Source organism: Phalaenopsis equestris, unplaced genomic scaffold, assembly GCF_001263595.1.
Source record: "Phalaenopsis equestris unplaced genomic scaffold, ASM126359v1 Scaffold000002, whole genome shotgun sequence".
NCBI classification, from domain to species: Eukaryota; Viridiplantae; Streptophyta; class Magnoliopsida; order Asparagales; family Orchidaceae; genus Phalaenopsis; species Phalaenopsis equestris.
The window spans coordinates 16,449,652-16,465,496 of NW_018164444.1; the positions used below are offsets into that span (position 1 = coordinate 16,449,652).

The following is a 15,845-nucleotide window of genomic DNA, read 5'->3' on the forward strand; positions in this document are numbered from 1 at the left end:
TATATATATATATAATTAGAGTCAAATTGAGCCGAACACGAACGAACAAATATATGTTCATGTTTGGCTTGTCTGCAAATTGAGTTTAAAAAAGTTTTCGTGTTCGACTTGTTTACTTAATGAACAAATCAAACACAAGCTATTTAAGAAAGAAAACATGAACAGTTCATAAATAATGAACTATTTTGGCAGCTCTAGTTTTAAAAGAAGTATTTAGGAGAGTTCTAGAAAAGAAAGATATTGATATTGTTTGTATTCATATCATTAAAGATATGTACAATTTTTGTTATTTGTGTTCGAATATAAGGACTGACTAAATATTTTGTTCTTAATTTTAGTTGAATTACATCAGGGATGGGCATTAAGCTCATATCTTTTGCTTTAGTTATGAATCTTCTTATTGAACAATTGCAAGAGGATGCATCTTGGTGTATGCTTTTGGCTGATAACATCCTTCCTATGGATATGGATAAGTCCATAGAGAGAGTTCAGGAAAAACATGAATTATGGATGTCAACTTTAAAGTCTAAATGCTTTCATTTGAATAGATCTAAAAAGAAAATGCGAAACAAATAGATATGTGAAATGGTTGGTAACTCTAGCGGTAGACATGATTAGAGAGCCGCTTTGTATGGTTTGGTCATATTAAACATCTAATGACCCAATTAAGAGAACATATATTTTAGATTTGACTTATGTTTAGAAATGTAGACATACACCACAACATACATGGACATGTTATATAAAAAATGATCTTAATTTATTAAAATTAAGTAAAAATATAACACTCAATCAAACACAATGGAGAAAAAATGATTCATGCTGCCGATCCCCCTTAGTGGTATAAAGACTTTTTGTTGTAGACATGAAAATACATGAGAATTGACTGGTATGTATGTAGATCTTTCTATTCATATAAGTATAGAGAGAGAGAGAGAGAGAGAGAGAGAGAGAGAGAGAGAGAGAGAGAGAGAGAGAGAGAGAGAGAGAGAGAGAGAGAGAGAGAGAGAGAGAGAGAGAGAGAGAGAGAGAGAAGGATGTCTTCTTCACACAATACAATCCACACAAAATATTTAATAAAAAAAGCATGAAATATTTCCATAAGAGATCATAAACATGAAAGTTAAATTGATATTAAACATAATGCCTCACAGGGCCTTAAACCCGGAGGCCTTAGCATAATACAATCTAGCAGAGAGAGGAAGGTAAGCAGTTAAGTATTTATCATCCTCTCCAACCAGTTAAAAAAAGCCCAGAATTGAGCTCAAATTTACATTCCCAGCACTTACAACTATCAGCTCCAAGAACAGAAATTCAAGAGTTTCACCATTTTTAAAGCACAACATACATATACTTAATACAGTCACCCATATAGCCCAATTGACCAAAAACAAATGGGCACAGTCAACAAATTCTTCCCCTGCTTCCTCCTCTTCTTCTTCCTCGTCGCCGCCATCATCATCATCATCGTCATCATCGTGGTCTTCTCATTTCAGCGAATTCCCAAAGTTCAGATTTTTGGCTTGAACTTCCTGTGCGATTTGAGATCAATAACGATGACGGTAATGTTGTCTTTGCTTCCTTTCTGCAAGGCAAGCTTCGAGAGGTAATCTGCGGCGGATTGGGCAGCGGGATCTGGGCCGAATCCTCGCTGAGAAGGATCGGAAACTGCGTTCTTTTTATGCCAGAGGAGAAGTCGCCGGCGGGCGGCATCGCAGGCCTCTTCATTCGACATGACGTCCCATAAGCCGTCACTGGCGAGGATGAGACATTCGTCCTCCTTAGTTCTGGAAATGATCCTAACTTCTGGTTCTGGGATAATCCATGGCTTCAGATATCTATCGCCTGCGCTCCGCCCAGAAGAGTTTGTCATTATCAAGATCAATATATACCACTCAATTCCTATCCATTTACATATCCAACACAACTAAACTTATATTTTTACATACATATATCACCTTAAGCATAAAAATGTGTATTTCACTTTTAAAAGTTAAAAAGATAAGAGTTTTTGATGTGATATGAAAGATTTGTATGGTATATATGCAAAAAGTAAAATGTAAAGTAAATAGGAATGGTATGTATGTAAATGCACCATGATCAAAATGATTCTTATGTAAGAACTGTGAGCTGCGTATGTACATTTCCCAAACTAAAGATAAGTAAATTTGAGCATTCTACAGACTGATACCATTTGCTGAAATGGTTATGCAGAAGAACCGATGCTGTGAAAATGTGGGTAGAATTGTAATATAAATTGCAAACACATTCGCAACTACTTCGACAAATATGTTCCCCTCCTCAAACTTCTATCAATCAATTTTAATCTATAGAAAAATATATATTTACATATCTAACACCTACATTTTTATTTTTTACATTTATATCACTCGAATCTTTCATATCACATTAAAAAAAAATCATTGATTTGACTTTTAAAATTTAAAATACGCCTATTCATGCAGAGGTAATGTGGCATATATGTAAAAATTGAAGTTTAGATGTTAGATATGTATATACATAAGAATTCGGTGGTATATATGTAAATCTTCCAAAAATAAAAAACAATTGCGTCGATTTAATAATGTAGTAAAAACATTCATCGCATGAGATTACATTAAGAAATAACACGAGTTCGAATCTTTCGGTACGAGTTATAGAGATGCTTATGAAATATATGGAATGCAACAAACAAATTTACATAATAGTGCACAAAACAAAAGAAATATTGCATGAAATTATGCTATTTAACAATCATCATGAAAAAGTCAAAACTATAAACAATTTATGATATTTTAAGCCAAATATTAAGAAGAAAAAAAAAATATCATTAACCAATAAGCAATAAAGCAAAATGATGTTAACTCATCATTGAACTAGTCTTATTAAACCAATTCAACTCTAAATTGAATACAACTATAAGCATTTATACATAAATACATGTGAAGATGTATGCACATATTAGTATTATAACACCAAGGGACATTTACATACATAGCACCCAATTCTAATATATTTACATATCAAACACCAAAACTTTGTTCTTTTACATTTATACCACACAAATCTTTCAACTCGCATCAAAAATACCAATATTTAACTTAAAAGAAAATGAAATACACCTTTTCATATATAGTTAAGATGGCATATATGTAAAATATGAACTTTACGTGGTAGATATGTAAATGCATAAGAATTGAGTGGTATGCATGTAAATCTTCCTAACAAAAAATATGGCTGGAAGATTGAAAATCAATTCACTTTTTGGTATGAACCAAAGTAAAGCCTAATTCAATCTTAGAGAGGAGCCTACTTTAGATGGAGATCAATCAACCATGAACCAAACTTAAATCTCATGTTGGGTTGGGTTGACACAGCATAAAACAGTAAGACTTTCTTCTCAAATTTGCATACATACCATTTAGTTCATCTTGTATTTACATGTTTAACACCTACACTTTGATTTTTACATATATGCCACCTTACCAATGCATGAAAATGAGTATTTCACTTTTAAAAAGTTAAAACAGTGGCATTTATTATGTGATATGAAAGACTTGGTGGAATAAATGTTAAAAAAAAAAAGAGTATAAGTAAATACCAAGGACTTGGAAGTATAAGTTCTATTACTGCATTCGCATCACGAAAAAAATGCGTAAAAGCTATTTCTATGCCTCGAACCCATGACTTACATCATATAGGCCATCAAACTAAGGCCGCCGTCTACCTTCGTGACACAATAAAGCGTCAAAAAACGTGTAAGACGGCTAATGAATAGCCAAACACAATTTCCTAACGCAAAACAAATTGGGGCATTTTGCAGGGATACCACACAATTCTTATGTATTAACATATCTAACGCAAACATACATATTTACATGCATATCACTCAAATATGTAACATCACATAAAAAAATACCACCATCACTATCTTTTTACAAGTGAAATGCATCTTTTTATGCACGGATTTATGACACCAAGGTGCTACGTGTAAATATCAAACTTTGGGTGTTAGATATGAAAATACATAAGAATTGTGTGGTATGCATGTATATTTCCCAAACAAATAAAGCAAACAAACCGGTACAAGGATTTGAAGTAAAAAAAGACAGCTAAGAGAACCAAGGCAGTCCATCGAACGAACTATGTAATATATATAGAAATTTACTTTCACGTAAAAAAATTTCTTTTCCGTACGAAGAAAACATCAAATGGAAAAAACGTCGACTTTTGAGAAAATACAGTTCGAAGAACTAAAAATGCTTATGAAAGAGAATCCAGAGCATGGCATAAATGCTGCAACAAAAAGAAAGTCTTCAAACAAACTTAAAGATGTAAGAAGGCGATAAGGAGAAAAATAAAGGGGAAATTTGTAAAGTGTGAGCCTCAACCACTCGTGTTGGAAAGTATATCATAAATTGTGCATAAATATTTATCTAAAAAAGCAAAATATATTCAACCAAAGCTTTTCAGAATAGCCAAGAAAGCTGAAATGATGTAAAACATAAAACCCCCTAATAAATGAAGAAATGACAAATCTGACATGTTTAACAGCTTAACATCATTTACATGCATGCCCCCCATACCTCTAAAATCACGTCAAAAATATCACCATAAGGACATTTTTAAAAGTGAATACATCTTTCTCATTCATAGGTTTATGACAACAAGGTGTTATAAGAGTAAATATAAAACTTTGGGCATTAGTTATGTAAATAAATAAGAATTACATGGTAAGTATATAAACTTCCCAAAAGAATATTGACATTTTTACCACAAAGTTTGTCCTAAACAACTTATCTATACTCAATATAATTCGTCTCCATAGACTTTTCTATGGTTTCTTACGCGACACTTAATTTGTTCAACATCTTTGACACACCTGGGGTTGTTGAACATAAGCAAAAATTGCATGCCAATAAAAAAAATTATCATGCTTCATAAACATAAAGTAATCTAAGTTATAATGCTAACTGAAATTTTTGTGAATTTCATGAAAGAGATTACGGTTTGATGAGTTCACTATTTAAATCATGAGAAATTTCCATATGTATCACACAGTTTTTATGTATTTACATATCTCATGCCTAAACTTTCATATTTATATACATGTCACTTTGGTGCTTTAAATCAACGCATGTAAAGGTGTATTTCAATTTTGAATAAGTAATAATAGTGCTATTTTTTTTACGTGACAATAAAGATTTGAGTGCTATCTGTGTAAATAGTTTAGGAATGAGATATGCAAATACATAAGAATTGTGTGTTATGTATGCTAATGTCCCTTAAATCATTTATGATACAAACCCTTGCATCCCGGTAATGTATTTGTTTGTATTTACACATTATTTGAATTATTTCTTTATATACCCAGGAGTTTGTTCAACATGCATAAATTGCCTGCCTATATAATAAATCATCTTGCTTCAAAAATTGAAAATAAGATAAGCTATCATTAAATGCTAGTTTAGGGCATTTACATGCATAGCACACACTTTTAATGTTGTTATATGTCTAAAACCTAAACTTTGTTTTTTTTAACATTTATACCACCCAAATCTTTCATATCATATCAAAAATGCCACTATTTTTAACTTCTAAATAATGAAATGCACCTTCCCATGCACAGGTGAGGTGGAATATTTGTAAAAATTGAACTTTAGGTGTTAGGTATTTAAATACATAAGAATTAAGTGGAATGTATGTAAATGCCACTTAAAACTTATGTGAATTTCATGAAGGAGATTATGTTTTTATGCATTAACATATCCAACACCCAAAGTTCTTTTATGGCACTTTTGTTCCATAAATCTACGCATGAAAAAATGTATTTCACTTTTAAAAAGATAGTGATGGTCCTTTTTCATGCAATGTTTAAAGATTTAAGTGATATGCATGTAAATATGAGAGTTTAGGTGTTAGATATGTAAATACATAAGAATTATGTGGTTTGTATGTAAATGCCCCTTATCAATTAAAGCACTAATCTTGTAAAGCACTTCTTCGCGAGAGGAAATGACTGAGCAAATCAACAATATAAAGCATCATATCATTGTTATTTAGCAAATCACTATAATTGCTTATAGAATAATACTTAATTTAGTTTCATTCTATAATAAAAAGGGTTTTGCCATTTTATCGAATTCTTTCATGATGATGTTGGCTATTGGTTAACATGAAAAACTAAAGAAAGATTTACATACATATCACTCAATTCATATGCATTTACATGTCTAACACCTAAGCTTCAATATTTACATAACACCTTACTTATGCATGGAGAGGTGTATTTGACGTTTAAAAGTAAAAATGATAGTATTTTTGATGTGATATGAAAGATTTGGGTAGTACAAACGTAATGAGCAAATTTTTTAATGTGAACTGAGCCTAATTTTTCTTTAGATGCCTTGGTGATTTACAATTAGCTATTCCCCTCTTTTGCCTTCATCTAATTTTGTGAAATCATGCTCATTTAACATATCAAAGGGTACATAACTATAAGAAAAGGGTGAATAGAATATATGGCTATTACTGTTTGATAAATTGTAACTTAACATAAATTTTAACTTCCCATGTGAGTTCCTATACTAATATTAATTAGGGGCATTTTTACATACAAACCACCCAATTCCTATCTATTTGCATATCCAACATGTAAACTTTACATTTTACATTTATATCTCCCAAATCTTTCATATCAAATAATAAGTACCCACTATTTTAACTTTGAAAAAGAGACATAAACCTTTTCATGCATAGGTAAGTTAGCGTATATGTAAATTGAATCTAAAGTGTTAGATACGTAAATACATTGAAATTGAGTGGCATGTATGTAAATCTTACTATTTATTATGGACAAGCAGGCTGAAGAGAAATTAAGAATTACAATACATGTCTCTCACAGTTTTTCTAAGTAATTTGAGTTGAATTCTCTTTCCATAAAACCTTTATTTGCCTTCTACTCTCTACACTTTCTCGTTCACTTAGCCTATCCACAATGAAAATTTGCTTTGGATAAGGTGCAACATGCAAATTTTTGGTTGCCACATAATACTTCTCATAACACAGTCAAAACTTATTACAACAAAGTCAAAACTTTTCATAACAGAGTCAAATCTTATCATAAAAGAGTCAAAACTTCTCATAACAGAGTCAAAACTTATCCACCACTCAACAAAGGTGAATGGAGGAGAAGGATTCATAAATCTGGCATAAATGATTAATAAAAAAAACTTCTTATTTATGCATCACCATGTAATTAAAAAAATATAGGTAGGACCAACTATCATCATGTTGGTCAAACCAATCATTGCCAAACTTAATAACACAATTAATCCCATAGATAAGGCTATTGATGTATGCATAGTGTATGTGACAATTCCCACGTCTCGAAGAAAATAATATTAAAATTTAGAAATTTCAAATCCTTAAAATTATGTAGCAATATATAAGAGCATGCAGTATTAGGCATTTTCACTTCGGACCAAGGCCGATGCATCTCAAAGAAAACAATGTAAAAAACATTGACATTTCAAACTCTTGAAAATATATAAAAAAGGGGTATTATGATGTATTGATTTCATCATATTAGTTGAGGCAAAAAATAAAAAAACATATTACAATTAATGGCACAAGTCACTTGAACTATTAATAATTTATACAATGAAGAATTGAAAATATACTAGAGGATGGATAAAAGGTCTGAAAAACATAAGCAATTGATTGTAAAATGAACTAAGACACATTGATTGATGATAAAGCATCAATCTTCAACCAACAATGTGATTTCTTTACTTTAGTAGAGAATTTTGGTTTTGGAAAGAGCGTGTGATTACCTCTGGTGTATAAATAAATATAAAATAATAATTACATTATATTAGATGTTCTTTGATAGAAGTAGTTTAAAGAGGGTTAGGAAGCAATTATGAAAGAGCTAAATACTGAGAAGAACAGTGATAGAAAACATGCATTCAAACACACTGTATTTCTATGCCCATGACATTAACGCAAAAATAATGGAACTCTAGTACCTTAAAAAGAAGTGATAGCAAAATATCTAAGGATAGAAAACAACGTGATAGCCCCATGACTCTTTGATTAAAAAGAACAACTCCTATGAAAAGAAAAACCAATTATGCTTTTAAGACCTCCTATCCAAGGTAAAATGCAAGCCTTTCATTACAAAAAGACTCACATCTCACATAAGACTTTCCATAGTAGAGTAAAAACTCATATGGCACTCAATAATGATGATCAGGAACATGATTCAAAAAAAAAAAAAAAACACAAATAGCCAAAATAAAGCTAAGGAAAAATATTATGACGAACAAAAAAAAATTCTTGTTTTCTCCTCACAATGTAGTTATAAAGTGTAGGAATGGGTATTGTCACTTTGGCCTATAAAATCCTATCTCAACTTACTAACATATAGTCTTGTTGAGAAACTTATCAATCAATACGCACATATAGGGGTGTAAACGAACCGAACACGAACGAACAAAGCTTGTGTTCATGTTCGGTTCGTTTGAAATTTAATTTGTTTGAAATAAGCTCGTGTTCGAAATTGTTCGTGAAGTCACTGTTCGTGTTTGAAAAAGCCGAACACAAGCTATTCGCGAACGACGAGCCAGTTTGACATCCCTAATATTAATATATATAAATAATATATTATATTAATTATATAACTTATATTATATAAATATATAATATCTATATTAGTATATTACTAACATAGTATATTAATAAATTATTATTATTAATTTATTATATATTATAATTTATAAAATTTATTTTTTTAAAATATCATAAATTATATATATATATATATGTATATATAATTATTTTAAATTAATTTATATTTCGAACAATAACGATTCGAACACGAACGAACGCATCACTGTTTGTGTTTTGTTCGTTTAACTAACCGAACGAAAAAAATTTGTTCACGTTCGTCTCGTTTACTTATCAAACGAGTCGAACACGAACTCATTGACGAACCAAACACGAACTGTTCGCGAACAACAAACTTTTTTGACAGCCTTACGCACATAGAATAAGTGAACGCCAAAAATATTGGCATTTCAAACCCTTAAAAGTATAAAGAAATAGGCACAATATGTTGTTTCAACAATACATTTGAAGGCGCAAGTGAATTCCAATATTTTGTGCATTGAAAAATTAAGAGTGCTAGAGGAACCATGGTATAAAACAACATGACCAATTAATTGCAGGAAGAACTAAGACACATTGCTTGATGAAAAAAAAATAAATTTCATCCAACAAGTTGATTTCTTCAATTTATTAGAGAGCTTTGGTTTTAAAATATTGTATGAATGCATCAAGTGGACTAGATACATACAAAATAATAATTAAATTGCGTTGGATACTCCTTGATGGTCAAAATTTAAAGAGAATTGGGGACATTCTAAAAGAGTTAATAAGTGTGACGGTTGATAATAGAAAAAACTAATGTCGAACAAATCATATTCTATTACTCGTGATGCTAAAACAAAGAAAACAAGTCTAATACCATAAAAAGAAGAACGCAAAATGTCTAAACATTAAGCCTAGTAAAAAAAAAGTGACTAATACATGATTGAATTAAAAAAAAATGTAACTCTCTAGTAGAAGAGGACAAATCCAATTAGAAATTTAGTGATATGTACGTAAATGTTCCATTTAAAAAAACATTCTGCTTCCTCCTCCAAAAGCTAATGGAAGAAGTGAGCACATAGCAGTCATATGAAACATGAACTTGCACTCAAAACAATGAATCTTTCAGTCATGCAAAAGCAAATCTCAACAGTCAGAAGTATCAACACCTCAATGGCATTAGTTTTTATTTTTTTCATTTTTCGAAGGCAAACAAAGAAAATAAACTGAAATTGCAATCATAGTTGAACTTCTAATTCCCAATAATAATATACATACCAATTGACCTAGACATTGCAAGAACACCAAATACACGATATCCATTCCACTGAATGACTTTGCCTCCTGCGGCTTCAATCCGTGCATATTCATCTTCCCTATTGGGCTGAAGCATAACAAAAATGTAAATAGGAAGATTTACATACATACCACTCAATTCCTATGTATTTACACATCAAAAATCCAAACTTTAATTATTGCATATATGCATGCCAACTTCCACATTTTAAAAGTTAAAATGGCAATCCTTTTTATGTGGTATGAAAGAATTGGGTAGTATAAATGTAAAAAGTGAACTTTAGAGAAATTGTAGTCATACTTTATGATCCACTGATAGAGGCATGGCTTGTTTTCCCCTACAAAGAACAGCCCTCGAGTCACCACAATTAGCAACAATTATATGCGAGGAACAGATAATGGAAACGACAGCGGTAGAACCAACAGTTTCCGGTGCAACGGGATCGGATGTGGTGCTAAAACCAAGACTGCCTCTTCCACCACCACCTTCAGATGAGCTTTCTAAACACACCCTGCTAACCTTCCCCCCAACTTCATCATCAATCTTTGTGAAACAATCACTGAAAGCTCTCTCCCACTGCTTCTGCCAATCAATCCCTTCCAAACCTTCCTTGGAACGAGCTAATTTATCCGCCAAAGCAAGATGGATCCTTTCCTGGCAGTAATTGGCGACCTGCAAGCAAGCACACCAATCCAAAGTCAGCATACTGTAATTCAGTAAAAATGCCATCTTTTCCAAAACCTTTGTACCTGTACGCCACCATGGCCGTCATAGACTCCAAAGAAATGGGAAGGCAAACTAATTTTACTCGGAGAAAGCCCATCCATGGCACAATCACCTATCAACATCCAGAGTGGGATATCGTAGAATCTAGGAGCAGCCTTAAATGCATCTTCCATTTCTGGTCTCCTCCCACAGATGGAGATCCAGCCCCAAAGCGGTACACATTCTTTCAGAAACAGGCGTCTCAGCCCAGCAGCCCTTGCGCTCTGAAGCTCCATCTGATCAACAGAAGTTAGAGGCTTCATCTGATCATATTCCACACCAATACCCAAACCATCAACACTCAATTCCTCAACCACAGGAGCAGCTAAGATCTCAAAAGTCTTTGCAGCATCCGCATCCATGGAGTTAGGCAGACCGAACTCAAAACCCAGATCGAAGTTTCCTAAGTCATCCAAAGCGCCGGCGATGCTGCTGGTATCACTGGCAATCGATGGTTCCGGCCCAACGGAAGCTGCATCGTCGTCTTCATCGCTGCCAGGAGCCACAGCTCCCAACATCTCAGAATCCGGCCCGGCAGATATCAAATTACCACCCTCGGTTTCCTCCACCATAGCTGCATCAGAGGGTTCGAGCTGGAAACCCCGCCGGCCGTATCAGTTATCAGCTTAAGCCGCGTGACCTCCATTGGTCGGTTCTCACAGAGCGAGTTGCCTAACCGAAATGGCAGAGCAACAGCCGTGGATCCATCCTCCATAGACTCCTCCTCCACCTCCAGAGCTGTCGTCGCGGTGCGGGCAGCAGCGTGCGCTGTGTCTGTACGAGCAATAGGGCTACAGGAGCCGTCGTTATCAAAATTCATGGATAAAAATCGTATCTTGGTCTCACCGGAAGCATCCTCCGCGCTTTCTTCATCGCTCTGGAACTGCGCCGGCCACGGTTCACGGGATCCCTTAAAAATCGGCCCGTTTATGGAAGTTTCCAAGATCCTAGCTATCAGGTAGAAGAAGATGAATCAACGGGTCTAGAAATAGGAGATTACCGAGTGACCACGGGCACTGTTCAAACTCAGAGAAGAAGCGTCGGATCTAATTTAAATGGCACACCAAGTCAATCAAAACCCTAGTTTTGAAATCTACAAACTCTTATCCTGAGAAAGAAGAAAGCGCGGAGCGGTTAGTGGACGAGGGTCGATGCACCTGGGAAAGTGAAGTATATAGAAATCACAGGAAAACACACCTAAATACCTAAATGGGTAGCCTTTCTACTCCGAGTTCCCTGGATCTCAAGGAATCTATCACGACCTCTAACATAAAAGAAAACCCTAAATAGCATTCTCCAATCCCTCTCATAAACAGGTAAAATTGATGGCAGAAATTACAAGAAAGAGAACTCTTTTTGCAGAGGGAGGTGCTTCGATCCACTACTGGAAGGGGAAAAAAAGACAAAATTCGACCCAGAAAGGGGACAATTAATGCGAAGTTAGGAGAAACCCTAAAGAACTCACCGCGGAGAACTTCTCTCCCGCGGTGTGGGGTGGGGAAGAGAGAAGAGAGAAGAGGTGGAAGGAGGAGAAGATGGACGCGTGTCGAATGAATAGTGTCCTGACGGCTGTTTGGTGATTGGCACCCAACGTTTTAAAGCGGGCCCACATGGTGCACCGAACAGCAATTAGTTTCCCGTGTGGGGCCAGTACGAAAAAGAGGAGTTTTATTGGCCCATGGCCGACACGTCGGCTGCAGGAGATGTAAATTAAAATAGAAAAATGGGATGTGTCACTAATTATTTTTGTCTATACTTCTAAATTTATTGGAGCACTTACAAACAAAGCACAAAACTATCATTTATTTATGTGGATACTTATTTTCCTTGTGTAAATTACCTGAGGGTCATAGAGGAGGAGCTGTAGCTTATTCAATAATCTGCTGATAAGTTGATTAAAAACAACCTGCTGATAAGTTAGATGCGGTGGCTATTAAAAATTTTTATTTTTTTTTATCAATTGTGTTTAATTCTTCACATGATCTTTTATTTATAAATGAGAAAGTACATAATGATTATATTATATTTTCCTCCTTACTTTATAGGGGGTCTATACTGGGGTATTTACAGCATTTAACATGTATTAGCTTGTCTTCTAATAGCTTTCTTGCTTGGCTGGCTAAGCTTAATTGGCTTCAAGTCAGGATGGTTAGCTCAATTGGGTAAATTGGGCAAATCATCCAGGTCGGGTCGGTTGGAGGACAGACCAGCCATCTATACTGGGTTGGTCGTGATGCTTGATTGCGGGGTCATTAGGGGTAGGGGTGCAAATGAGCCGAACATGAGCAAGCTCAGACTCAAGTTGAATTGGGCTCATTAAAAAATACCACTGTTTATGTTCCGATCGTTTATATATTGAACTCAAAATTTTTTTTCTCATTCAACTAGTTTGCTTAGCAAGCTAAATATCAGCTGTTCGCAAACAACGAACCATTTTGATAGCTCTAGTCATGCAACCATAGAATGTTAAGGGTACGGGCGACATTTAAATCTTCTTATTTATATTAAAATTTTCATTTAAATAGAATTTAACAAATATTTCCTCAAGTTTTTAATTAATAGTTTTACTTGATTATAAATTTTGTAGCCTTGCACTCATTTTAAATTTTGTTTGTATTCGGCTCGTTTATTTAGAGAACAAATCGAACACAAGCCACTAAAAGAACTAAACACGAGTTATTTACGAACAACGAGCTGTTTTGACATCTTAATTGAGAAGAAAAGAATGACTTCCCTTAGTCAGCCTCTGCATGTCAACATAGTATATATTTTACTCTAGCTAAATTACATTATTAATATTTTTATATGATTAAAAAAATAAAGATATTGTAAATTAAATTATTTTGTGTGGTTATGAGAATATGAAAAATTTATAATTATGTAAAAAAATAGCAATAAGATTTTATTTTAACATGAGTATAATATATGAAGGAATTAGATCACACTTGTCTCAAGGTGGAATATTCATAATAATATATGAAGAAATTTAATGCACGAATGAATAAAACAAAAATTTTACACAAATATCCAAAATTTTTTATTTGCAAAACTTTTAAACAAAAAAAATTATAATACAATTGCAATGAGTCGTTAAGTAAATAATATTAAAGAACTCTACTTTTCCACTCACCTGAGAGAGAAATATTTGCATATATAAGACGTACGTAGAGTTGTGTACATATTAAGTTATTCGGAGGATACATGTAGGTTATCTCAACACTTAAGTTACAGGAAGAACTACAAATGATATAAACTAAGTGTAAACTACATGTACCCTCCTAATAACCTAATATGTACACAAGTATGTGTACGTCTTACGTACGCAAATATTTCTCCACCTGAGAAAGATGAATACCAACAAGTTCGAAACACAATTTGGTTTTTGTCACATTTATATTAAAATTTTTGGAAGATTTATTTATGTACCCCTCCATGCCTCTGCATTTACATATCAAACCCCAAAAACTTTGATTTTTTACTTATATACCCTAGAATTTTGTGAAGTAATAGTAGAGGATGATTGAAGTTATCAGATGATGATAGTTAAAAGATGATGAGCTACTCATTGCTCTACTTGTTTAGAATTCATTTATGATCATTTATTTAATTAAACATATAAACTTAAATACGAACAATCATAAGCTCTTAAATAAGAAAATAAACCCTTATCTCATAACCTAAAAAGGGGTACCAGATTTCTCTAAGTAAAATATTCATATTTCAAATGATTTATTGCACAACGATCGAAAACAGATGAGGCTAGAAGTTATCACTCGGTCTTTAGTACGCTGCTTTCGGAGTACATTAGAGTGAAGTATTTAGAATATTACATTACTTTGAGACTCCTTCACTCAATATAATACTTCTTTACTCCACAATATGTGTTGTTACAATTCATTATACTTCATTACTCTGCAAGCTGCATCATCACTCATCATAGTACTTCATTACACCGTAAAGTCCACCAAATAAATTGATTTGACTCAAATTAGATCAATTTTAGCATCATTAGGTTCCCCTCGCCGGTCAATTTATAGCCTGTCAATTTGACCATAAGCATGAACTTTAATATGAATCAAAATTTTCCGGGTCTTCTATTGATAAAAGAAAAATTCAAAGTGTTAGCAAGCGGCAAATTCAGCAGTGTTCATGTTGTGTGTAAACAATGTTTTTTTTTTAATTTTAGAAATTATTCTCCTTGAAACAACATCAATTTCAATCAGATCCAATCATCAAATAAAACACATAAAATCATTTCAATCTTATTTTTTAATCCCTGACATTGACATCTAAAATAAATAATTCAAATTAAAAAAAAAAAGGGACAAGAAAGGGGCATTTACAGGAAAAATACAGAATAAAGAGTCCTAATGTAGAAATGCATCATGACTTCAACGAAATTACGCCACGTGTTCGCAAGCGGCGGACCACAAATTAAAAATAAAGATTTTTCTTTTATTTAGTGGGTCCCTCGTGTAACATGACACAATTTCATTAGAGTTGTGATGCAACTCTGCAGCATGACTTCTAACGTAATATTTTTTCGCATTTACATATAAATTGCTTAACCCTTACATATTTATAAATGTAACACCTAAATTTTGATTTTTAAGTCCATACCATTCACAATCATTCATATTAGATCAAAAAAACAAGAAAATTTTTTTTTTGACTTTTAAAAACTAACATGTACTTTTCATGGATAGATAATTACATAAATACATGTAAAAATTAAAGTTTATTAGATATATAAATACATCATTAGTAAATAAATTAGTGATTTATTAGTTAATAGAATTTTATTCCTTGATTAATTAACTACCGAGTTAATTATTATTTAAAGATTAACATAAAAATAAATCATTAAATTAAACTAAAACGTTCATAATTACAATATTAAATAATATTAAAATCTTAACTAAACAAAGTACTTACATTTTAAAACAAATAGTGACCTAATTTATAAATAGTTAATTGAATTTAATCTCTATTAAACCAAATAATTTACAAAATTTAGCTAAATTATAATTTATTAAAATAATTAATTTGAATTTTACTAAAACCAACAAGAGTTAAGTCTATTGGCAACAAAATAGCCCATTAGGATTTTGATGCTGTGTATTGGATTTTA

General features: G+C 32.8%; 1 protein-coding gene across 2 annotated transcripts; it reads right to left on the reverse strand.

Moving 5' to 3' along the window:
- Nucleotides 1-1,108: 1,108 nt before the first annotated feature.
- LOC110022566 (probable protein phosphatase 2C 6) lies at nt 1,109-12,250 on the reverse strand. Of its 2 annotated transcripts, none has more exons than XM_020721588.1 (5): nt 11,920-12,250; nt 10,699-11,822; nt 10,250-10,621; nt 9,931-10,036; nt 1,109-1,845 (listed from the first exon to the last, which is right to left on the reverse strand). In XM_020721588.1, the coding sequence occupies exons 2-5, from the start codon at nt 11,284-11,286 to the stop codon at nt 1,511-1,513; spliced, it is 1,401 nt and encodes a 466-aa protein (XP_020577247.1). In that variant the 5' UTR covers nt 11,287-11,822; nt 11,920-12,250; the 3' UTR covers nt 1,109-1,510. The 2 variants fall into 2 exon arrangements, with proteins under 2 accessions (XP_020577247.1, XP_020577240.1); XM_020721581.1 differs by having other exon boundaries at nt 11,912-12,250.
- Nucleotides 12,251-15,845: the final 3,595 nt, after the last annotated feature.